The sequence below is a fragment of the Pararge aegeria genome, chromosome 13 (genome assembly GCF_905163445.1).
Source record: "Pararge aegeria chromosome 13, ilParAegt1.1, whole genome shotgun sequence".
NCBI lineage: Eukaryota > Metazoa > Arthropoda > Insecta > Lepidoptera > Nymphalidae > Pararge > Pararge aegeria.
Window position 1 is genome coordinate 8,011,454 of NC_053192.1, and position 27,791 is coordinate 8,039,244.

At 34.9% G+C, this 27,791-nt stretch overlaps 1 protein-coding gene across 2 annotated transcripts in view; it reads left to right on the forward strand.

The window, feature by feature from the left end:
* LOC120628607 overlaps positions 1–27,791 on the forward strand; it is an 80,346-nt gene continuing 52,555 nt past the window's right edge. Inside the window, exon 1 of one of the 2 annotated variants that reach the window (XM_039897067.1) lies at positions 1–332. In XM_039897067.1, the coding sequence (XP_039753001.1) occupies positions 278–332 (55 nt within the window). In that variant the 5' untranslated portion in view covers positions 1–277. Of the gene's footprint in view, positions 333–25,771; positions 26,191–27,791 lie in introns of those variants that run through there. The other variant, XM_039897068.1, reaches the window with a different exon arrangement.

The window sequence follows — 27,791 nt, forward strand, 5'->3', positions numbered from 1 at the left end:
GTTACTGACTATACGAGGCTTTCTTACGGAATCGTGATATTTCTATTAATTTGGTAGCAGAGATGTAGCCAATTACCGCATTAGCCGACTAGAGCGGTAGTTTTGACGAACCTGACCAAATAATCGTCTTTTGTTTCTTGTAGTTTATATTAGTTTCACTTATTATCGTATAATTATTTCGCAACATTTATGTAATAAAGTTATTTTAATCTATGTTATCATATCGTACACTTAAATTTTGCACACGCTCAGCATTGAAAATCGAAAATTAGGTAATATGGCTCATCTTATGAGGAGTGCTTATGTTCTTGGCGCTGGGAAGGACTGTGAAGGTAAGATGCTTAATTATTTATATGATGAATAGAAAAAACGTAAGATGGACTCCATATGCAATTTTATTAATGTAGATAGTAATGGAAAGTATGTTTTAGTACACAAGAGTAAATATTAATCGTACCAAATAAATATTATGGCGGATTTATGGAAATCAAGATAGGAAGATATCTTTTCATTCGACTTAGACAGCGATTTTTTAAAGTTTCATTTACAAGGTATATTTGAAACAAGAAAGACAACACACACGCACAATGGATATTTTGACTGTAAAACACGACAAATGCCTGAGACGGGGTAGAGTCAAATCGGGTGACGGGTCTTACAAGTAAATTTCTTGTTCTGCAGGGCCTTGATAATGCCTGGCATTTCAATCTTAACTGCGCGCAAAATGCATTTCGTGACGTATACTTTGTACAAGGAGTGTAAATTTTTACGAACGTTAAATGACCTTGATTTAACTTGTCACTCTTGAAAGGGTGTTATGAGACATATATGTCGCTACATAACGTTGGTTAGATATATAAAATATCCGTGGTCTAAAGTCAACGCGAAACCGCAGCGCCGAAGCTGCGTCTGCTTTTGCGTTTCAGTTTTCGTACTGTAAGCGACCAATCACAAGAAATGACCGTTTCAGCAAGAGCTGTGATTGGTCACACTCCGGACGCAAACTTGAACGCCGTTAAGGACTCAGGTGGAACGCCTTGGTGTTACCTTAGCTTAACTTGGCCGGGATGAAGCAAATCTCGTTATAATTGTTAGGTTTCAACAGTAGTTTGAAGTGACATTTTCCATGGTTAATGTGTGCACTTTTCAGAAGGTCAACTTCAGTCCAAACAAGTTGATTTTGCGAACTGTACCTACCCTCCAACATGCAATTACCTTCCTTACCTCAGCAGTTTAAGCTATGTTCAAAACCAGACACTTTTGACTGACATGAACCGGCAAAATTTTAATCTGATAGGTGCACTGAACTCTATTATTAATAATGGCTTGTTATAAGAGTTTCTTTGGAACTAATTTTATAGTACTTTTAGTCATTCTAATTTTATTTATCTACTTGGATACTTGCAGCGTCTCAATAACAACAGCGCTGAAATGACGCCGATCAAATAGGAAATAAAGAGAGTAACAATAGCGTATCCAAAGGGTGTAGGTACACTCACTTAGTTTCCAGTTGATGTCGTTTCCACGGTTTTCACTCACCGTTTCAATGAGAAACAGAAGCAAAATGAACTGCTTTAATGTATTTCTTATGTATCCATTACTAAAATTCTGTATTTATTTCTTATGTAGGCGAAAGATTGTCAGTTTGTTTGATGATTGCTACCAATACACACACACTCACACACACACACAAACAATGGATATTTAAATTAGTATGTTACTGCGTTTAATTGAATATCGAGGCCTTGAAGGATTTCCATATCAATTTGACATAACACAATATTTATGACTCGCACTTGCAAATAGAAAGAAAGCATATATTGAAGACCTAATAAAACATACTTACGTGGTAATAATAATCGACGAAGAATTTTACTAGTGTTCCGGTGCGATGTCGTGTAGCAACCGATCAGGGGTATAACTACCGTATGGTAGTATTCCCAAACAGGTTAGCCCGCTGCCTTCTTAGACTGCATCATCGCTTACCACCAGGTGAGATTGTAGTCAAGGACTAACCTGTAGTGGAATAAAAAAAAATAAAAAAAGTCTACGGCAGTGACAACCAAAATCTTATCTATTAACATTTTTAGTTTTTATTTTACGCATCGTATTTTATTAATATTCTCTCTAAACGTTGGAGGGTTTAGCTGTGAAGCTGTGCAAAGATGACAAATACTATATTTTTAAAACCCCCCGGAAATGTTACCTTACTAAGTACTTTTCCGGAATTAACAGTTTATCGTATGTTCATCTTCAAGACTCAAGCTATACATAAATCGCTGATGGGTGCGGTGAGTCTCCACCCACAATGAGAAGGGGTTAAGGCCGTAGTCCACCACGCTGGCCTAATGCGGATTGGTGATCGCATTTAAAATGAAATATATAAAATTCTCGTGTCAAAGTGTTCGTAGCAAAATTCTTCCGAAACGGCTTGACTTATTTCTCATGAAATTTTATGTGTATATTCTGTGGGTAAGAAAGAATGGAACGTAAACTATTTTCCATACAAGTAATATGGGCAGTTCACCTGAATTTTTTTTTCGCCGGTACATTTCATTTTTATTTGAATGATATAAAATAACGATTCCAATATATTCTTGAAAAAATAAAATAAACGCGGACGAAGTCGCGGGTATCAGCTAGTATTAGTATTTTTTTTTTTACCTTGAATGTTACGTACCGCGCTGTTGTGTTTACAAAATCTTTGTGTAGCGCCACTCTCATACCACCTTTATTTTGTGCATTCGTAGCGCTTCCTGATGTAGCCTTTCGAAAATTGAGCGTTGCTTATAGGGAGGAATTTCTAGTAAATAGAGTTTTTTTTATTAAATAACATCCTTCAAAAAGGAGGTTTGTGAGATCATTTTTTTTGTACGTTCGAGCATAACTCTGTCATTTATAAACGGATTTGCGAAATATTTTTTGTTTGATTATGAAGATTTTAGATCTTTGAGACAGAGACAGACAACAGACAACAGTACTCTTCTAAGAAGGAGAACAAATCAATCGCGTGAAGTTATCGCACAACTATGCATTGTTTACGCAATCATACTAAGGTACAACTTAACATCACGCCTGTACCTATATTGGGAATGGTTACGCAGACGTATTTAGTTTATCGGGTTACTCCAACATTTTCTATTAAAGTTAGTTATTATAGTTTATAGAAAAACTAGCTGTCGCCCGCGACTTCATCTGTGTTTGTTTTAAGACACATGTGGCATTGAATTTAGGTGTAGTTCTACTGAAATTTTTAAGTTGTGAAAAAAATAACTTGTGAAGTCTTTTAAGAAATTTTTGAATTCAAGACAATTTTTATTTAGTCCTAGAACTGAAGGCCTTATAAATGTGGCAGCTTTTGTGTATTGGATAGAAGCAGGCGTTACTTTGCGGCAATCCATAATATATTATGAAAATTAAGATTAATTTGCTATACTCCGCGAACAGCAAGAGAATCTGTATGTACACCATACAGATTCTATTATACTATTCTACAGATTAATAATTTTTTCTTCTCCAAGTATATGTGTACAAAGGTTCATGATGATCGGTTAGTTAGTTTTCGCGTGAAAGCGTAGCAAACAAACTTACAATCACATTTATAAATATAATATTAAGTAGGGAAGTAGGGATAGGCATAGGTTTTAACTTTTAAAGTTGGTATAAAATTTACTAACGAAGTTGTTATTGGTTCGTTACAAAATTTCTCTTGTTGCATTACAATTTAGTCCTTGGCTGAAATCGCATCCGGTAGTGAGCGATGATGCAGTCCAAAATGGTAGTAGGCTAGCCTAAGGGGTTTAGCAGTTATATTAAACCAATGGCAGTATTCCTAAACGGTCTCTACACGGCATCGTACCGGAACGCTAGAACGTTTTGCCGCACATAGGTATTTGTCGGTAACTAACTACGGCCGAAGCCTCCCACTAGACACTGTTCTATTTTCACCTATAGATAGCTATAAATATAGCATTAAATTATGTTTTAACCGATGCATTATTTTATATGTATATGGTGATAATTATGCCAAAAAGCACACCATAGCATCAGAACTCTCGGGTTGTTGCCTATACATTTATTTAGAAATGTTGTCCATGTAATTTATACAATTATTTATGAAGAGGAAAGATTTGTGTGTTGGTGTGTTATCGATTAACTCTGAAACTATGGAGCCGCTTTAAATTTTTTTTCACTATTAGAATGCTATCTAATTGAGAAACCACTGAAATAATGATATATCTAGACGAAGCCAGAATTAATGGTGCTAAAGTGTTGATATATCCGCATGCGCTGACTACCTTAGTATTTCGTCACTCGTAAATAGTGTAAATACTGTGTAGGTACGCCAAAAATAATGCATGTATATCTAAAAATAAGTTCCGTAATACCATATTATATAAACAAGCAAAAAATAACGCGTTCTTGTCATGTCAAAAATATTAAACGTCAATTTAGGCATATAATATTAATTTCATTTTATTATTAAGAAAATACCGAAGCAAAGTACACCAACGTTGCTCTTTATTGCATATTATTTAATCGCACATTTTAGAAGATAAAATATAACTTAAAAATACGGTACGTCTATGAGTGGCTGGCATAGTAACATTTAATATGTTATTATGTCTGCCAATGGTGGCCCGGGCCGGTATAAAATACGTTACGACCGTGGAATAAATCACCTTTAATATAATAAGTATATCAAAATTACTTTGTTTTTTAACTACAAAAAGGTACACCACGCATTTTAAGGATAGACGATCGTTAATTCCGTCGTTTGTTATGAGTTTTGACCTTCGCTTATAACTTTGTAGTTGCTTTCAAAGTGGGTTTTTTCAAAGATTTTCAATAATTTATCCACAGTGTTTAATCTGTAGTACTACCTATGTAAATTAAGAGGCAGAACCGAAGAGACAAGGGTTCGAGTCCAGCTGCTAGATAGCTGCAAAAGTTGAATTCCAATGAAAACTGTTCTGTTCTGAAAGTTACATATTTACTTACGAAAACTAGCAACCTCTTATTTTAAAGTAAACGTTTTAGGAAACCAGGCTTATGCAATGCTTAAAAGAACAAAGTTGCGTGTGAGTTAACTGTTTTTTATGCGAGTTCTGGATATATTGCATGTAATTTGAAAACGTATTTTATGCGAGTTGCAAGTGTCTTTTAAGCTAGTATTGTATATCTCGCACGTGTATAGGTAGATATAGTATATCTTTGCGAGTTATGTATATTTTGCATGTGATTTGAAAGACCAGTTCTGTATGCCTCGCTTGCTAGTTAAAAGTGTCTTTAAACAAGTTCTGTATGTCTTGCATGTAAGTTGTAAGTGCCTGTTACACAAGTTCTGTATGCCTCGCTTGCTAGTTGAAAGTGTCTATTATACGAGTTCTGTATGTCTTGCATGTAAGTTGTAAGTGCCTGTTACACAAGTTCTGTATGCCTCGCTTGCTAGTTAAAAGTGTCTTTTCTACGAGTTCTGTATGTCTTGCATGTCAGTGGCAAGTGTCTTTTATTTAAGTTCTTTTTTACGATTTATGTATGCATTGCATCTAAAGCTCTTTATTATTTTGATTTTTTTACAATTTTATAACTAAATTTTCTAAGTAAGCTAGTTGCGAACCCTGCAATTCATACGCAAAAACAACAGCCTGGTGCCTATCACCTACAATCAGTAAAAATTACAACAACGTAGTTGACACCTAGTTACCCGATCAAAGAATAGGATTTTGACACATTGATGTTGGCTATCGGCATAGTGATTGGCTCTTGGAGCAAAAAAAAAATAAGCTACTACCCTGTCTTTTACATTGTTGCAGCGTGACTCAGCGTGAAATTAACAATGTAATTTTACGACAATATCTGACATGAAGACTGTCCTCGTACACGGATACTTTACCTCTTTGTACTATTTATTACCGTTTTGCTATTTGCCGCATAGTATTTGCACTGGCTTAGTATGATTGACGTAAAAAATAATCTGCCGCCATCTTGCACGACTGACAACTCACGTGCAAATATGTGTATTGTAACTATCTCTTTTGTTAAAGATCATGTTTTATAGTTACATACTTGTTTACGAGCATAAGTTTTGGCGCTAGTCAAAACTGACTCGCAGGACTTAGATTCTTCATCGTCATCATTATCCTCCGCAGCCTAATAAGGTGTCACTGCTGGGGAAAGCACATAATCTCCTCTTTCATAGGAGAGACGGGTTAAGAGCATATTCTACCACACTGCTCCAATGTTGGTTGGTTGGCTGAGATTTTTGGCATGAGATAATAATGATGTCTACATATTTCCATCCTATTTTTATTAGATGATACGAGTAAAAGGGGTACCCATAAATATCTCCTATCTGGTTCAACGGAACTCTTTGAAAGTGCTTCTAAAATACTCTTAGGAATTCGTACTCTGAAATTAAACAATAAAAAGGTACTTACTTTATCTTTATATTATTTGCAATTGCTATTTGGTTGATATTTACCTAAAAGACTATTTAACTAAACTTTAAATTACACCCAGATATTAAAACTGTTGACATGATTTAAGATAACATTTATTTATCTTAGATGTTTTACGTACTTAATTACTTGTTATCTAGTAAATAGTGCAAATATGAGGTAGCGGAAAATTGGTTTCACGATGACGCTAATTTCTTTAAAAGAAATATCATCCTCATCATCATGACAACCAATAGACGTTTACTGCGCGATAGGTTTTTTGTAAGGAGTTCCAAACACCACAGTCTTGTGCCACTTCCATCCTCTATCCTCAGCGGCTGTCCCTACGACTCGCTTGATGTCCTTTGTACACCTATTCGTAAAAACAATTAGGATGGATGTACCAGTCCCAAACCAATTAGGAATAGTTTAGCACTTAAAAATCTCGTTATAATTAAATCGTTCGATGTTTTTATTATTCCAGTAAAAGTAAGCCCTTGACTGCATGTGCTGCTAAGTGATGATGCAGTTTAAAATGGGAACTGTTGAGGGATATATGGCAGTTATATTAAACCCATACAGGCAAGTCGCTAACTAGCCGCGGCCATAGCCTCCCACCAGACCAAACCTGAGAAAATTCAGAATTTGTAAATCCCCAAATTTCTCCACTCAGAATGAAGTGTAGGCCACAGTGCACAACGCTGGCCATGTGCGGATTGTTAGACTTTACACACCTTTCGGAACGTTATGGGGAACTCACATACATGCAGGTTTCCTCGCGCTGTTTTCCTTCGCCTCGATATTTCTTAATTTAAAAACGCACATAACTCTGAAAAGTTAGAGGTGCGTGAGATTTAACTCTGCCACCCCTAAAGGGAAGCCGATGCTTCAACCGCTATCACAATTATCATATTTCATCATATTAACCCTCCTCCCATAAAAGGAAGGGGTTAAGGCCGTAGTCCACCACGCTGGCCCAGTGCGGATTGGTAGACTTCAAACATCTTTAAGAACATGTTTAAGAACAGGTGAAAGCTCAGTTATGTTCCTCACCGTTGAAGCAAATGATATTTGAATTGCTTAAAACGCACATAACTTAGAAAAGTTAGAGGTGCGTGCCGGGATTCGAACTCTCTCCCCGAAGTCGAACTCCCACTCATTGGGCTATTTTATTTTTATTTATACACTTTATTTGTAAACCACAAATAGTAAAAAAAAAACAATGGACACAACAAAAATAAACTTAAAAAGTAGGATACAAAGGGCGGCCTTATCGCTTAGTAGCGATCTCTTCCAGGCAACCTTAGGATTAGGAAAACCAAGGGAAACCGATTGGTGGGGTGTATTATTATTATATACATACTTACGAACAATTACACACTAATACTTATCAAGATTACACACATAAAATATTAATAATAATAAATATAAAAAATAATAAACTAATATATACTAAAACATACTTAAACATGAGTAAGAGTTAATCACTGTCGTCTTTATTGTTCAATAGAGGCTTTCATGTTTAATGGTGATTAATTTTAATGTTTCAATGGGAAAAATATTCAGGAGCTTCTTTAAATTGTGTATATAGTGATGTCTCGAAATAAATGCGATAAATAAATAATGATATAGCATTTAGACACCTACGTCACCTAATATACCTAACTATATAAAAAAATTATCAAGCTAGACGTAATGTTTAACATTAGGCTTAATAGCGTGATATGTCTTTGTGTTAAGTGACAGTATGATTCAACTCGGAGTTAGTGCAGTTTCAAATTCAATCTAATTAACCGCCTGTAGTTTTTCTTCGTCATCGCGCTCAGACTTACTTTGTTTTTTTTTTCTTTAAATTAAAATAATCAGCTCTATCAGTATTCCTCTGTATACCTTTTGAGTATTGGTTTTTTATTTCAAAGTTTAACTTGTTTATCAGACCGACATGTTTGGATTGTTTAATAATAATGGTGTGAGTATGTTTGTTTATTTTTAAGATGATTCCATCTTTCATTATTTCATTAATATAATAATTTTACTTGGGCGTAATCAACGAATTATAACTTTTACACTTTTATTTCTTATTTTTGTCGTAACCGTCCATTGAATTTCATTTCAGTAATTGAATACTCTTGAGTTATTTCTATAATTGTAGTTTGTAATTTGAAAAATGATTTAAGTGTGTCTATAAATATGATGCCATCAAAAACCAAACACTAAATCATCTTATTTATTTAATATGTATAATATGTATTACTTCTGTAGATACATTGTGTTTTCATTCGATGGCCAAGTCGATCTATTTTATAACATAAACGATTTTTTATATTGATATTTTCACTATAAGAGGTTTTTACGTTAGCTAATTACGTAATAACATAAGACAGAAGGTCCCTTATTATGGACTTAATAAAGAAACCGACTTAGTGTTGTGGATCTCATAACTTTTCACGGTAGAAGACTTGGTTTTCTTATAAGTTTTGTTTTAGATGGCATCTCATTTCTTTTTGTAGATACGCCTATTTTTACCCTTTCCGGTAACTTCTACTTCTTTTCAAAATTCAGGCTTATATACAAAAAGTTATGGGAGGTCGAAAATGACCTGAATTGCTTCGAGAAAAGGATGGTACATCGTGCCGCTTTTTTGATACAATTTATTTATTAAAGGATTTATATTTTAATATAAATATTAGTTTAATTAGTCATCTAGTATTTACTATTTCCTTGACAACCGTTAACCTAGACAATCTTGCCTACTTATTAGAGATTTATATTAAACATTAACTGGTTTATCTTTGTTCCCATTAGGTGTAGTACTATTTATTTTTAAGTATGAATAACTTAAAAATAAAAAAAACTATAAAGTTTTGAAATAATCATGGAACTCGATGGCGGTTGCCAAGACACGTAGCTACATAATTTAATGTGAATGACCTGAGAAAGTATTATTAAGGTTACTTACTCATACTTGAGAAGATTACTTATATCAATAGCTATTTTATTATCACAATGAAAACAAGGGCAGCCTAAAATTTTCATAAATTGTCTTTCACACCTTCAGCACTTTTTTATCTGAAATAACAAATTATGTGTGTATATATTACAAAAATTGTAACATATACCTGTTCAAACATACATATAGTTAGAAATATATTTTTAAATTTAATGTACTTACCTACTGTGGAAAACGTGGCTATTACGCGATATTTAAACACTAAATAATTAAAAAGTCTTACAATATTTTTAGTATAAGTATACTAGGTAGGTGCAAATTTTTCAGCACAATTTGAAAAAAAACGAAAGAATATTTTCCGCATTCCGAATAGCGAACTGCAATAAGTAGGTGTGTAAATGCTCTATTTTCATATATAGTACTTACCACCACGGATCACTCCGAATTTCTCCGTCTAATTGCTGAATAGCACAAATGTTTAATATAGATATACCTACCATTAACTAGGTCAGTTCACCTTCATATTATCTAAATCATAAAATACCCTGTCTACTAAATAAACACCCAAATTTCACTTCTTCATATCACCTTCTAAAGTAAACCAGGTCTCTTGAAAATGAATTTTCTTATTTGCAATAGCGCCTGATAGTGTTTGCTGGCACTCGTTCACACATCGCAGATATAACATTTTAGAATCTCCGGAGGGGCAGGCAAGGCAATATCGTTCATTCAACGCGGCTGTACACTTATATCAGTGGCCATGTCATCTTTAGCTGCAACTGTATTTTTATTATAAAGTGACGGCCGTCTCAGTTTTATCTCATTTATGTCTCGAGTTATAAACAAAACAGTATCTTGTACATGTCAATCATAGCGCGGTGTCTGTGAATTTATTTCGTGCGTTAACAAATTTACGTTCCGAAAGTGTGTGACTGAATGGTTTTGTGCTAGTGATGGAGTTTCAGTACTACGGTAACTTTGAAAGGCAGCCCCGAAGGCTCTACGATCAGCCATGGTGGGATGAAGAAGACAACCTTACAGACAGACATATTAATGGTAAGGCTTGACCTATCCTTATTATCGATATCTGTCAAGTTCGAGGTCACTAAACTCATCATATGGCCAGTAGGTAGGTAATTGAATGGATATGAAAATGAAATAAGTGTTAGTTCACATTAAAAATAAATCGTGTTAAAATAGGATATCTAGAATTTATTTCCGCAAAATCGAAACGAAAAGGATTTCAAAATCCAAAAGTCTGCATTCTTCTTCATTAAAATTATTTAGTACAAGTCAAATAAAAGGTAAAATAGACGTGCGCTATAGTTTTATTATTTTATTCATTTATTATAAGTATAGACTATAGGTTAGATCCTTAATTATTATGAGTAGGTATATCAGGTACAAAGTAATTACTATAAATTTACTCTTAAGAGTTCGGGGGATTATTGAAAGCTGCGAAAGGCAACTTACATACAAAAATTCGAATTCGCTTCCAACTTGTCTATAATATAATAAATGCTTATGTTTACGTAGATATACTCACCTGTAACTGCGTAGGTAAGTACTTCAATCTTATGTAAATCATACCTCAATAGATGTTGATAGTCAGCTGATACTATTGTCTGTTGTTATCTGAGACACGTTAAAAAGGCATGCAGGAAAAGTGACTAAATAATTTTCACATTCAATTATTTTATACTACCTTCCTTCGCTTATAATACGTCTGTACACGATTTTTTTATTGCAATTACTTCTATTAATATTATTTCGAGGAAGTTGCGATGTCAACCTGTTGCTATAGTTATGATCCTCGATTCAGTTTTACAGAAATCGCACGGGTACCATGGATTTCTCCAGGGTAAAAATTACCCGTGTTAATCCAAAGTATAATCTATCTCCATTCCAAATTTCAAGACAAATCCGTTCAGTTGTTTTTGCGTGAAAGACTAAAAAACGTCCATACATAGTACCAGTTATATTTAATAGTTAACCAAGCAGATAGCCCACCTGATGGTAAGAGGAAAACCATCACTTATAAACAGAGCTACGCTTCGCAGGCTATGGAAGGGACACATTCTGCAAAGTTTTGCCCTGTGTCTCGCAACCTGAAGCGTAGATGTGAAGCCTCATGTGTCTGTAATTACACCGGCAACAACGCATTTCAGACCAGAACACATCTTTGCGACGATGCTGCTTAGCGGCAGAAATAAGCATGGTGGTGGCAGTAGCGTGCACTCCATACATGCACAAAAGCACTGCATACCCTAACATTGGTATATAACTCGTATAGGATGAGAATTTTTGCCGTTTTATGCAATTTTCCTGGTGTATGCATACCCTGGTAAGAAACCGAGTGCACGCCACTTGGGGGTACTACTTGCGCGGAAAAGCTCTATCTTCACTACTCAATTCTTAGCTCTTTTAACATATTTATATTAAGTAGATGTATTTTGTATTTTCTTTTCTAATATGATCAAGAAACTATTTATGCAAATAAACCCGTCTATTTTTAGTTAGCACATCATCATCATAACACTCAGCGTAAATTACTAAGTCTACCGTAGCCACTAATTCTCTCTCATAAGAAAGAAGGAAGATAGAGCAATGAAGAGAGGGACACAGAGCAATAATTAATCAACACTCTGAGCCAATGCCAGTGAGCAAGCATGCTATTGTTCTTTTGCCAAGGGTCATCCAAATCCAAGCATCTCATTTATAAGACAAAACTCAGTGCAATTTCACGAAAGTAATAATATACTTGTATGATTTTCGTTGCATACTTTTACTTATTGCACTATAAGTTAGAAATTGATCGCAATCTCAGGTAGTAAATGGTGATGCAGTCTAAGATGGAAGCGGACTAACCTGTTAGGGGTATGTGACACTTATCCCATAATTAGTTTCTACGCGGAATATATAAGACCAGAGCGCTCGCCATTGCTCCAGTGAAAGATTTTCGTGTAGACGATGCGGAGATAAAGTGATACAGCTTAGTATTTGGAACAAATAATAGTGTAATGATCTCCCGATGCCTTTTGTATGAAGATGCGTCAGACTAGTGTCACCTTAACGATTATCATGCCAGTGATATTAACTGGTGCTATCCGGGGTACGCTGGTGGATAACGCCAATTTCTTAACACCGGTTTTGTATACTGGAAATGTATTTAGGTGCAGGGAAAACTCGGTAGGTACATACCAGTTGCCATTGACCTGACTCGGGAATCAAACCCAGAGCATCATGATATGTAATCAAACACGCTAACCGCTCAGTCAAAGAATCACTCATCAATAGCACTTAGAGCATTAAAGAAGTTTTATCTTTTACGGCTAAAATAACTATGAATGTTTTTAAGTTACGACTCTTTTGTTTGATTTGTTTTTGATATGTTTTCTTAACAGTATTTAGATTTTACACGGCCCGTAAAGACGTTCATTATATTATTTTTTAAATGTTCTGATCTGGAATTACAGGTACATAAATATTTCCGATGTTTTGCTTATAATTTACAGATATATGTTTGTATATGCTAGATATAACGTTGAACAAAATACATATGTCAAGTGATGTATCAAGATAACATTATATGTAGAACATGAGATAAGAACATCTCAGCATCTAATGCGCCGTTTACATGTAGGTACTAGGTATTCATAAATGATAAAAGGTAGGTCCGTATATGTCTGTCTAGACGGCAAGGAAAACCAGGATGTATCGATTAGAAAGGGAGATAATTTTAGAAAAGATCACAGCGCTCCGTCTACTTACTTTAAAGTAAACTTAGTCATGTCTGCCTGAAAGTGGTAATATCAAAAGTATAATATATTATATATTATTGTTAGTTTAGAAGAGTGTCTGTTGGTGGGGAGAGAAAAGTCCTGGATTTATATATGACATAGGCGTACCCTTGACGAACTAACGGAAAGCACTGATGCTTTCGAGGTTATTCACTTGTTTGCCCATTTACCTTTAAGTCAGTCAAGTTATATTATCTGGCGGGAAATGCTTTAGAAACTATTCTCAATCAATGACTGCAATTATTTTACTGCTTCATTTTTTTCTTGCATATTTTTTTTAGTATAAATTGACGGACCAAGCAGTATATTTGTGAAAATGTTTTTGAACATGGGAATGTTAATACAAAGTAAAAATGACAAAAATACGTATTTCTAAGGCGGTTTTAACGACTATTTTCCTAATTATTACTTTTTGTTCGAATAAAAAAAATTGTGACTTCACGAGTTCACACATTATTACATATTTCCTATTTTTCGTCAAATCAAAGTTTTAAAACAAATCTGTCCAACATTTCTCAAGTCCTGCGCTTGCCGACAGCATTTAATTTTATTTAAAACAATAACAAGTCGCGTTACAATAACATATATTATTCACACCTAAAAACGTTTTGTATATATTAATGTGTTTATGTACCTACTTAATATTATTATCATCGTTTGGCTCATTTATATGTCTGATCATTTTATTGAAATGATTAGTTCCCTCATAATTTATATCCTACGCTTTATCTAAGAGTCCGTAAAAATAATAATAAATCTTTATTGAACAATAATAAATTTAAATGTGTTTTTGAAATGCATGGTATATACTATGTTATACTCAATCTGATACCACTCTATCGGTCGATACGTTTAAATATTAGTTTCTACCTTTAACCACCATTATATGTTACTTTGTAACAATAAAGTAGAAGTAATTTCAGTCACCGAGTAGGGTGCATTGGCCATTGGGCGACTTGTCAAAAACCTCGCGTGACTATTCTTTTGAAACTAAATAGATTATTTCGGGCATATTTAATATTAATATTTATTTGGGTTCATTATCCTAAAAATAGTTTCGTATCACACTTCTGATAACGCATCAGATAAATACAAGTGCCGAGCTAGGGTTAAGGTATCGCAAAACGGACAAATAACACAACTATATTAGTAACTAGCGACCGTCCCCGGCTTCGCACTTTTATATATAAGGAAAAAAGAGTTAAGTTTTTTGATTATAGAATTTCTTTTTATCAATGTTTGCAGCTTACTTCTCTCTACACCATGCGAAACCATTTTGTTCTAAAGATACGCATGAAAGGGTTGTACATGGTAGAAGCACTCGGCTTCGCAAATAACTCTATTCTAATGTACATAAATCGTCCAGTTTATAGGTATAACGAAAGACAAAAGGATTTTGGTTAGTGCCAACATCGCTATATTCTGGATTCATTATCCTTTGCACATTCATGACCCAGCGCTGGGCGAGGTTTATTAGACAGGATCCAATGGAAAAGTCGGATAGGATTTTTTATGGATTTCTACATACATAATTAAAACAAAGAACAAATATTCTTTTGAAAATTTGTCAAAGTAATGCACATCTAAGCTCTAGATATAAAAACTTATGCACGTGTTTTTTTTTATATCTGTAGCTTAATGTGTAAATCGATATAATGCCATACAAAACTGACTCAAGCATTTGAATAGTTAACAATATTTTTTCTTGTCCATTTTCCGTTGTGGGCAACCACGCCAAACAGAGCAGTTTTAATTAAATCCGCAGCTCAAACGTGAATTCAATTTCATCTGAATGCCAACGACAGAATCATAACGTGTTTTTTTACTCTAATATTGGAAACTCGATATTGTGGTTACATTGTTTGCATTATGGATAATAACCATTGGGCTAAGCGTTTTGGATTTAAAATATTTTGTATTTTGCATTCATTTTAAAGAAATGTATGTATTTTAGTTTTTGTTCATAGCAGAATGTTGTTCTTCGTTAAACTATTGTGGGTGTGGAGTTTAAGGATTGAAGAAATTATAAATTACAGACATACAGATTCTCCTGCTTTTCGCGGTGTACCTATAGCAAATTAAGCTTAATTTTCATAATAGAAATACACATCCTAAATTTCAACGCACAGACGGATGGACGGACCGCGGAAGCTAAGTAATAGGATCCCGTTGGAACTCTTAGGGTACCTTTTCAACCCATTACCGACCCACTACTAGGTCTCCTCTAAGAATGAGAATAGAATAGAATAAATTATATTGCTTTAACTGTGTACATTTTTTTGGTGTTGTAAGTGGGAATAGTTCCAACAGTTTTTTTTTACATATTTAGAGTTTATATTACAAATTACTATAACACTTAAAAATTTTACAATTTAGACACTAACTAAGAACTGTCACAAAAATATTCGGTAATATTATAATTCTCTTTACTTATTAACCAAATTCTTAACCTATTTTAAAAAATATTTCCGTCTAATTTTTTTACCATGAGTGGTAAATGGTTAAAATTTTTTATACCACAAGCATAAGTACTTTTCGCAAATACGTAACATATACGAAAATGGCTCAGGCCGGTGGTTCGGGCGGGTCGACTACACGCCTTCGAGAAAATTATAGAGAACTCTCAGATATTCAGGTTGCTTCTCGGTTTTCTTACTCCGTAAAAGCTAGATATTTTTTGATCGAGCTCGCACATAACTCTGCAAATTGAGAGATGCTTGATCGAATGCGGTACCGAAAGGGAAGTCGAAACAGTACCCACTAGGCTATCACCGCTTTTTCCTGAAGTTTTCTAAAGCAACCCTAAAAATCAACATTTTAATTTGAGTATCAAAATTCCTGTATGGAATTACAAAACAAATTTTCACGTATAGGTAATTATTTCCCTTGTTATCATAGTAGCACAAACACCTCCGCACTCGCTAACGTAAATAATGAGCTATAATTATTGGCTGTTTACAACCTGTTGCAGTTCTTTTCACAAACATAAGCACGGAAAAGTTTAAGTCTAAACCGATTCCATTTCTTCAGACATAACTTTTTTAATATTACTTTGCACAACTAATGTAACTTATTCTTACAATAATGTAAATTATAACACTTCTCCACACCTTTTTTTATGGGGAAATCCTCATGGATACCAACGAGCCATGGGGAGGCACGGGTTATGTCGAACTCACCCATGGTGTTCCAACCAGTCGCCTGGTTTTTCAAGGGAAAGCTTTTGCACACATCCGCTAAAATACTTCTACACCTACCTCCACCTTTACTTTCCATGGCGCAGTGGTGAGTGCTGTGGTCTTATTAGTGGGAGGTCTCGGTTTCAAGCCCCGTCGAAGTAAATTGGGAATTTATAATTTCTGAGTTCGTACGTACTAGTTACCTCCCTGGCGCAAAGACGTGCGTTCAAGCAATTTAGCGTTCGGTACAGTATATGGGTTAAATATAACTGCTATAAGCTATAACCCTAATAACCGCCCTGCTTTCTGAGTCCAAGGCCGTGGGTTCGATTCCCACAACTGGAAAATGTTTGTGTGATGAGCATGAATGTTTTTCAGTGTCCGGGTGTGCATATGTATATTCTAAGTATTTATGTATATTATTCATAAAAATATTCATCAGTCATCTTAATACCCATAACACAAGCTACGCTTACTTTGGGGCTAGGTGACGATGTGTGCGTTGGCGGCATATATTTATTTATTACTTATAATCTAACATTGCATTCTCAGTTACCCACCGGCTGACTTAGGTATAGTGAATTAAAAAAAATACGAGTAACTTATTATTTAATATTTTAAAATTGTGTTTTTAATTGTCATAGGTAAGTGGAGGACCAAGAACTTCAGTTTGCTCATGTAATACCTCGAACGACGCCATTTTGTCTGGAGATCATCAACAACATGCCTGCCACCGAGGTAAGGCATACAGCTAGAAAAATAATATCATCATCATCAACATGTCAACGCATGGACGGCCACTGCTGGATAGAAGTCTTTTGTAGGGAGTTCCAAATACCACGGTCTTGTGCCGCTTGGGTCCGGTGGCTCTGTGAGACCTGAAGATGTCATCCGTCAACCTTCTGAGGGGTCTGATGCGTTTACCGGTGCGAGGTGTCCATGCCAGCGTTTACACCGGTTCCTCTACGGATCTCCTCATTCCTGAGTTGATGACGTAGAGGTACTCTCAAGCATAGCTCTCTCGATCGCGCGCTGAGTGACCCTGAGCCTTTTTTAAGACCCGTAGTTAGAAACCAAGTTTCACGAAAAGTAACATAACAAAAACCAATGAATTTTTAACCAATAAAGGTTTAGACTGCGTCTTGCTTATGGGGCCGACACAGTGGGCGATGTATTAGGTAGGTCTTAGGTATATCACTTTACGTACATTCCAATGTGGGTTTGTTTGTCGCTTTGTCTTTTTTTCAGATCGATTTTTTTATGTATTCTCCATTTGATATTTTTATATCCAGTAGCGTGCACTTCATACATGCACAAAAGCACTGCCTACCTTAAATTTTAGTTTAACTCATAAAAGGGCAGGATTTTATGCCATTACCCTTCTTTAGGCATACCCTGCTCAAAAACCGTGTGCACGCCACTGCGGATAGCGATGGAGGGAGCTGTGTTCAAAGTATCGAAATAGACCGATAGACGTCGGGCTCGTACTAGAATGGCCGTACACCAGAAATTTAGTTGGTAAACTTCATATTATGTGGATAAACAATTTCCAAAGTGCACAATTCATCGAATATTGAAGTAACTACAAACACCCTGCAATTTACGTCCGTCACTTGATATGATGATGATGATGATGATCTAGTTATAAAATGATGGGCTTCTTTTTTGTGGGAGGTACATAAATAATGTTACTATAGATCCTGTGTTAGAAAATGTAGAGATTCCACTATCGACTGTAGAACGAATGGTAATTTCACGGAATTCATAACATCAAAAAATAATTTCCATCAAATTAAAAGTAGGTTAGGTAGGACATACCAAAAGTCCATAGAGCCTGGTTTAAGATATTTATCGTTCCATAAAGGAATTTCCACTTAAATGGAACTTACAGGCATATGTTCAGTTATTAAATTGCATTTTGGCTTATTTACAATTATTAAATTGCATCTTCGAGCGCGCAATTAATAAATTGATGATTGTAAGTGGGTATTTTGGAAACACCATCGCATCCAAATCTTATCGATAATCAACTGACGTGACAAATGACGCGAGCCGCGGTTGTCACAACTGAAAACACAATGTGACAACTGAAAGTGTTATTTGGTAAGTTATCAATTAATTTCGTTGTTTCTATTTAAGTTTAGGTTTTATTTTTTTAAATGGGCTCTTATTAATTTTTTCAAGGTGTATATGCCATCTAGAAAAAAATCACCTTTTTCTTCTCTTATAAATATTTTAACAGATCAGCAAACACTGTTATTCATTAAAGTAGAAAAGTTCAAGATGTCAGAGTAGGTACACCTCCATATGTTTCTATTTAAGTTTAAGTTTTATTTTTGAAATGGGCTCTTATTAATTTTTTCAAGGTGTGTGTAAGTATACCCTCTAGGAAAAATCTCCTTCTTCTTCTCTTATAAATATTTTAACACATCAGCAAATACTGTAATTCATTAACGTAGAAAATTCAAGGTGTCAGAGTAGGTTCACCTCCATATGTTCCTATTTAAGTTTAAGTTTTATTTTTAAAATGGCCTCTTAGTAATTTTTTCAAGGTGCGTGGTATACTCCTCGAAAGTATTCTATTCTCTAGGAAAAATCTCCTTCTCTTGTGACTATTTTAACAGATCAGCAAATACTGTTATTCATTAACGTAGAAAATTCAAGATGTCAGAGTAGGTACACCTCCAGTCAAGCCGATAACCTGAGATAGCGCGGTTCATTGTCGTCACTTACTACACTGTTTATTAGTACCGAACCGAAGAATAACTGTTTAGTCTAGTCCAGGGATACCGAACCAACGACACGTTAAAAAACATTAGGGCAAAGCATTACAACAAAAACCATCTGATTGCTGGGGTTTTTGTTCAAGTGACATAGAAATTAAAAAAGGAAAATTTATTGAAGAGAGTTTAGATAAAAAATACTTAGCCATACTTAAAGAGCCTTCACATACATAATTAGGACGGTTTTTTAAGTTTGTATTAACATAAGCATCGGCTACATCGAGAGTATTAAGGTAAACCACAAAAGTATCGGCTTCTTACAATAAATTGACGGCCTGCCTGACACAGTAGTGAGAGTTGTGGTCTTATTAGTGGGATGTACCAGGTTCGATGACTGGCGGGGGCAATTTGGGAGTTAATAATTTCCGACTTCCTCTGGTTTGCTCTTGTTTTAGGCTTCGATTGTAGCTAGGTACTACGCTACAAACAAGCCGTTCCGCCAAGCGATAAAGCGTCCCGGTACGATACCGGTTAGAACCAATTAGAGGTATGGGTTTCAAGAAGCCAGTTTAAAATTATAATCGAAGTAACATCATGCGACATAACGCAGTCATAAGGAATGTCCTCGCCCCATAAGTGCCTCGACACTGCGTTGAACTGCCGTTCTAGAAAGCGGGAAATAACCTTATCTTTACTTCAATAACAATTAGTTATCGCACCCATTCAATATCTTTAATTAAAATACAATTTTTATCGATAACTATGTGTAAACCATCATGACTTTGACGTTAGCGTAATTGTTTCATTTTTGGGCTATGTATATTGCTTTTAATTAAAAAAAACTCATTTAGGTATTTCAAGACGGCCCAGTTTATAAGCACTTTTGAAACGTCAAGTCAGTCTTTTTGTAATGAATCTACCACCAGTTCGGAAGGCAGATTCCTCCGAGAAAAGCCGGCAAGAAACTCAGCAGATTGCTCTTTTTCAACATCATTTTACAGTTTACAAGCTTTTAAATTCACTATCTTGTGAGAGATGAGAGCTGGGCCTGCTTCCAAGCAGCCTTGTCTTTAAGAAATTCATCAATCGTATAGTAACCACTATTTATTAAATGTGTTAAAACTTATGCATTGGCAGGTCCAAAATTACCTTGGGAATCTTATTATATACTCAATTCCACAAATGGCTTTTGCACCTTTTGCAAACGATATGCAGATGTCACTAACTTATGTCCATTTCGAGTAAGGCAGTTGTTTAAATCCACTATTCGTTTCGTTTCGTCTTACAAATACTATATAGTTATAAATCATAATCTGTGCTCTAGTATACCTACTGGTTTCAAACTGACAGCTACGTCCTCAACAGAGTAAGACGCATTTTTTTATGCGACAAATTAGGGTTTCATAGTGGTGAGCGAGTAGTACTTTTATCATATGTTTTGTCGATTAAAGACAAACTACGAGCAGTGAAACGATTCCTCGCCAGCCAGCAGTGTGAATGTCCAACGATAAACTAGTTGAAACATCTCTTTTATTTACATGGAGTGTATAACTATTGTAATTTCCATGAGCAAGAAAATAGTAAGTAATTTCCTCACCGTCTGCGGGCCAACTGCCTATTTTAACGACGAATTAAACGATTATTCTATCGCACATTAAGTCGATAATTTGTAGACAATTGACGTGCCCCACGGTTTTATTTTAGTCTAGTCTATGCATATGTTTATAATTCCCACGACTGTATCTATTTTATTATTTTTTGGTTTTTAGTACATTTATCTTAAACATTGCAATGTATGTTTAACATAAAACCGTTTAACTTAAAAAGTTTTTTTACCTATTTTTATTATTCAATATTATTCTCTCCAAATCTCCAAGATAATGTTCCTTTTAGCCAGCTCTGTTGAGTTAACGATAGTGTTTCATTTGTTTTAGTACTGTTTAAAAAGCTTGACAGGTTTCTAATACGGAAACTATCAAAACGTCAAAATTATAGATCGGTTAAAGTTTATTGAACGACTGCGAAACAGCCCAAGTACAGTAGGTACATTGTGATTTTTTCATAAAATAGTGGATAGAGTTTTTATAATGGTCTGCTTAAGTTTATAACATACCAAAAATTAAATAGATGTTTATTTGCTTAAATACCAAGTAATAAAAAAACATGACACCACATTAAATATTGCTGCGTATTTTATTTTCAATAGTTACGTTTTGTTGACGTAAAAGAAAAAATGATTAACACTGGTTATATCTTAAATATACAGGTAGTAATTAAAAACAAATTATTTGAAGTCATTTGCGGTTACTAAAAATAGGCCATCTCGGAATTCAATAAACCTGTGATTGAGACGTAAAATTAAAATAATGGTATGAATATAATATATTAAGATAGGTAAATACCTAAATATAATATAATTATTTGAGGACTTATATAAAAATCACTATCAGTATGAACTTAAATCTATACTTCTATACTACCTAGGTACTTCAATACTAATATTGTAACGAGGGGAGGTTTTTTTTGTTCCTTTGTTTGTAACCAATAGGCTCCTAAAGAACTAGATTTTTTTTACTATTTGTTCGCTAAAAGAAATCTTAACTATCACGAAGTAACATAGGTTATAATGAAGTTTAAAAAAATTGGTGATCCTTAAAAAAATAATATTAAGTAGCAAAGCTTTGCCTATGAAATTCATTATTTGGCGTGCGCTGACCAAACTATAACGCTTTATAGCATAGTCTTCCTTAGTATGCTAAGACCAATAGAAGCTGATAGCAACAATAAAGAATGTCTCAAAATCGGTATTTTTTTTATTTTGAGAGCTTTCGCTGCTTGCGCTGCACAAACGGTTAAAGTTTCGATAAAATGTTCATCAACATCTCGCTATGACCATTAGGAGCGGGTCATGAAAGAAAAATGTTGCAAAAATGTGAAAAAATATTCTTTTTGATAGTTCCGTTGCGTGCAATGTGTAAATTAAAAATATAAATATTCTACCGTTAAAAGAATATAAAAACTCTAGATTTTAGTTGAAGAATTTAAACTTTCTAAGTATTTAACTGCATAACACAATTTATACAGGTGCTCTATGTATTTTTTTGTTAACATATTGTGTTTAAAAGAGGCTTTAGGTCGCGTTTCCATTGTGCACGTTCAACTAGTGAAACCGTGAACAAGCAAGCTGCGAGTTGCATGTGAGTTTGAAACTTGTGGGAAAACGCGCAACTGTTGCATGCTTGCAAGTAAGTATTCATGCACGTGGCAGGAAAATCATGCACGCTGTTTTATTACTAGTTATCCGTTTATATGTTATATGTTTATATATCCGATATAACATGGAGTAAACAATATTAAAATAATAATTCACACATACCTCTATACGCACACGCATACACGGGTAAATGAGATTTCCATTTATTACAATTAGTTAGAATTATATATTTTTTAGTTTATTTTGTATGGGAGAGCACTGATATCTATAGTACGAGTTTTTACGCAGTTTAGGTATCAGTGATTCAACCAAACATATTATAAGCTATGATTTCTGCCACTATTTAATAATCGTGTGAATAAATTATTTTATTCAAATTATTTCTTTAATAATTGAATTTCGAAAGTGTGTTTGTTCGTTTGTTTGTATGTCCTTCTTTCACGCTCTCATCAAGCAATCAATCAACTTGAATTGCATAAAGTTAATTGAAAGGACGGAGTGTAACCTAGGCTACTTTTTTTATCACAAGCGGTCCAAATGGGATTTGTAAAAAACCGTAATAAACGCAAAGAACGCAGGCAACAGCTTTCTCTAATATTTACAATACTATTTATCGGTTAGGTTAGTTATCCCCCTTCCAACTAACATAAACATATGCAAGCAACTTGCAAAAATGTGGCGTCACATACGGACGTACCCTCACAATGGAAACAGAATTAAAGTAGGCGTAGTGGTGTTTATAAGCAGCGTCATAACACTTCCCGATTTCTATAATGGATCGTATTATAATTGTAAATGTATGGTTGTACGGCCTTGCGTTGCCTACGTAATCGCGTCTTGTTGTGTTTGCTATAGATTTTTTGTATAACCATTGATTCTGAGCTATTTTTATTGAGGCCTGCGATGTATATTTTCCGCCACTCGCGAGATGTTTGTCATCTGACATAATTTTGATGCAAAAATATAATAGGAAACATACTCATCATCATCAACAAACATTTTTTTTCTATGTGTGTACGCATTTATCTTAAAAAAACCGTCCCTGACTTGATTTTTTTTAAAGTTAGATTGCCCGTTTTTAAGGAAGGCTATCTTTGTTAAATGATATAAAACATCACCACCAATGATAAAACCGGGTAGTAAAACTAGAAGTTTTATAGTTGTATAAAACGAATATGTTTTTTTGTTTATCATTAAGGCATCCAAGCAGTAAGGGGGCAAAATATCGACGTTACTTTTTTCATAAAGCTAGTTTAAAAACCAAAAAGCAATGAAGGTTATTTTAAGCGTTGGAAAACCAATCAACTCGGCCGAAGTCTCGGGTATAAACCTAGTAATAAATAAATGTTTTGGCTAGCGGCCGCATATACAAGTTTCTTTTATCAGCCATCTGGTTAAGGTCCAATTATATTTAATGATACCCTTTTATTAATTTTGACAAACGCATCTTGTCAAATTACCTTTTTTAACTTTCTCAACAGAGTCACTACAAGAAGACAGGCTGGAAGTTTCAGAAATTTCGTTTTAAGACGTTCTTGAATTAAATGAATTTAGTATTTTGAACCTACTTTGAACAAAAAAGTTGACAAAAAACTAAATCATTGTCATTTTTTATTTTCGCCAAATACTTTGAATATTTTTAAATACTGTCATGTCAAACAGCGAAGCGTTCTATAACCCCACATGATGTGATATCGGATTTCTGTGGTTTTTTTTTATTCTTCAACACATCACTGAAGCTCATCGCCACTTGTGGGATTTCTTCCTGTATCCTGTTGAACAATTTAGCCACCTGCAGGCAGTCTGGCAATTTATCACGGTTTATGAATAGTAGTAGTCTTTAACGTCCCACTGCTGGGCACAGGTCTCCTCCACAGGAGAGGGGAGCGTAGCCGCACCACGCTACTCTAAAGTGGGTTGGCCAACTTTAACTATTTTTGTAATTAATTTTTTACACATTTTTCAATTGCTAATTACTAGACTAAAGAGGCAGTAATATTATAATATAACAAAAGCATTCTAGGTAAGGGCTCTACTCTACTTTAAAATGACATAACAGATAGACAGATAGAAACCAAAGAGTATCTAAACACTATGTTACCAACGACACTCCTTTAATAAGTCCAGGATCCGAAAAACAAACAATAAGGAATATCATAAAAATGGATTTCTATACAACAATTTTGTCGCTCTGTACGATCTAAATTTAAACTAGACAACAATTATTGATTTTCTCAGTAGTTCTATTTATGATGTTTTGCGTATTCTATTTTCTAGTGCAATTTGAATATTCCCGCGGATGTTTGAGAAAAAGCAATTCACCAGTATGTGTCATAGTCATCATCATCACCTTTTCATTCACCACATGGCACAGGTCCCCTCTCGGACCGTAGACCTCCCACGATCCAATGCGGGTTCGGGGCTTTGTCAATTGTTATGATATGTAAGTGTGAATATGATATGTAAGTGTCTCCGAGCAACGGGGATGAAAACACCACTTTCCCTACTCCGGGTTAGTAAACAGAAAATAAAATATCTTGAGAAAATGCCATCCTTAGAATGTCAAATTATGTTTAGTGTTTTAGGCGAAAAAAAGGTGAACAGAGTTACCTTCGCTTTTTTTTTAACAGAAATATGAACGAATGTACCAACTTATTTAATAATGTACCCGGTATGGAATGGTATATAAAGCCTAAAGTTGCAAATGTTCCATAATTAGATACTCATTAGTAAATACGGAAGAAGAATTATTCACATTAGCTACTACAATTAAAAACCCTATGTACGCCAATGACCACCTTGGCGGCGGCCTTATAATCTAGGTACTAACAACTCGTCGCTTGTAATCCTAAGGCTTCACTTGCTTCAAGTCAAGAATATTTTCTCATTAAATAGTTGAACATATAGTATCTTTTCTTTTACTATTTGAATGTTTATTTGATTTAAAACATTTCTCGTTTAGGTTATATTCAAGTTTAGTATTGAAATATAAATATTAGTGACTTTATTTTGTGATTGACCGAAAATATAGAAAAAATTAAGTATTGCTTGCTTCAGTGAGGTTTATGTGATAAATTACGTATGTAACTGTGCAATATTTTAAATAGTTGTTCAAACATTGTATTGCGACACTTTAATACAAACGGTTATAAACAAATCGTTGAACTCTTTTGTATGGAAATATTTGGAAACGCAACAATAGGTATAACAACGCAACGAGCTTTGTGAATTGATATAAAAATAATGAAGCTTTTTAGTCAGTGATACGTGATACTTTTATAATGGGGTAATATTACCGTGTTTCGGATTTTAACATGCAATTTCACGCGTATTAAATATTCGATTTAATGTAGCTCGAATATGTACCAGCAACAATCTCATAACGGAGGAGCGAAATTCATCTATTTCCCTCTGGTTGAATATATCCGATTGTAGAGGTAGCGAGGTGACGGGTGAAGCCGTGCGACCACCGGCAGTCGCAGAATGGCGCCCGCTTCGGCAGCACGTCGCGCCGCGCTTACTTGAGCCTGACACGCGCGTACAACTGCCGACTGCGGCTGTCCGCATAGACATACCGTCCGGTACGATGACTGTCCGTAACCGTGGACCCGCCAGCCGCGCTTTCTACGCTCCAACGGTACAGGGTGACCGCGATCCAAGCCGTTACACTAATCTTGTTTACATCCCAACTGTTTACTAGACCTATTATAAAGTTTCCCGACCATCAACATTTACTACATCGTGCGAATGCGTACCGGCTGAAACATTGCGAAACTTTTGTAGTGAAGTTTAAAAATAAATTTGCGTCAGTGCTGAGTGACGCTTGATCGAGATGTGCTCGTGCAGCAAGTTCTACGACTTTTGGAAAAACTCATGTGGTGCAGGTGAGCAATCCTAACAGTGGATTTTTGAATTGCAGTCTCCCTGCAGATCAGGTTGATGGAGAATGCAGGTTTTGAAGGGAAATTTGCTCATTTGTGAGGGCACAAACCTTACTCGTTAACTTGTTTCTCCTTTCTACCCTGTCACTTGTAGCACTTTAAGATCGTTTTTGGAAATGATGCCAGTAAAAAAAGTTGTATGACTATGATAGTAATACAACTTTTTAAAATTTTAATTTGAATACATGCATTAAAGCTGTATATTTTATAAATTTATTACATTGGCTACCTACAAACACGTTCTATAATGAGGGTATAATAATAGTAGACTGTTACTAAGCAACAACGTAAAAACTGTTTTCAATATTAAGAACCTATTAAGAGGAGAGATTGTAGTTCCGCGTCGCTAACACCAGGGTCACCAGCATCATGAATGGGCATGTTTACAGTGTCCGGTTCTTGGCAAGCAAATTTTTAATCGTTCAATTATTATTCTGTTTTCTGCCAACAAAACTGGTGTCGAGCAACCTTTATGTGAGGTTTGGAATTCGTTCAAAATATTCATAGATTAAATATATTCTGAAATTTTAAAAAGATAATGCAGATGCTTATATTAAATAATACATGAAGCACCCAAATTCAATGCATCGCTATACTTGCAGTCGTACCTTGACACTGTTACCACACTGCGCAGCGGTAATCCAATATGAATTGCAATATCTATTTCCCACAATGACTTGAGACATGAGGTGCTCTTTTGCAATGTAAGCACCACAATGAGAAAGATAACGCTTTGAAAGAGGGGCACGACATCATTCATTTCGAAGCATATATTATTGAATCCTAAAAGCGTATAAAGTGGTTGGAACCAGTTGGTGTGGCCATTTAAATTTTTTTTACGATTTCTCGCTCCGCCGAATGTCGTCTCGCTGGCCTCGGTATCATGCGACTTGTCCTTCACACTATCAATTCGCTTTAATATTCGAACTCACAACTCAGCTGATCATCTGAATCGCTAAGATTCAAGAGCACGCCGAATTATGGGATGATGCCAAATCTTACCAAAATAATGACGCGTTCTCTTACGAGAGTATAGTCGGTATAGTGTAGCATGTTTCCTGAGCATTTACAAGTCTAATGTTGAAAAAATCTTGACTGACCTGCATTTTTTTTTTTTAGCTATGCTAGACTAGTTTAAGTAATAGCTTCATGCAAATTATTATCAAATATTGACCTGAAGTATCTACCTACTGGCTAGTAATTTAAATCCTGTCGTTTAAACGATGACAGTGTGAGAAGTAGGTAACTGGCGCTTACAATGGCTGTCATTGGACGTGCTTGGCATTCATTTTTTTGCGATAGTTTAATTATTGTGGTCAGCGTGTTTTGTGCAGATATGCATTTAAATGTTTCACTTTGTTTAGCTACTGCAGAATGTAGCAAGCATGTTTCTTGACATTAAAATATTCTCTTACATTTTGGAAATAGGGGATTCATTTTGCAGTACCATCGCTTTGTATTGATTTTTGTTACATACACTTCGGAATATTCAGTGTAATATATAATTTATGTAACTAAGACTTTTGATGTACTAAATTACATTG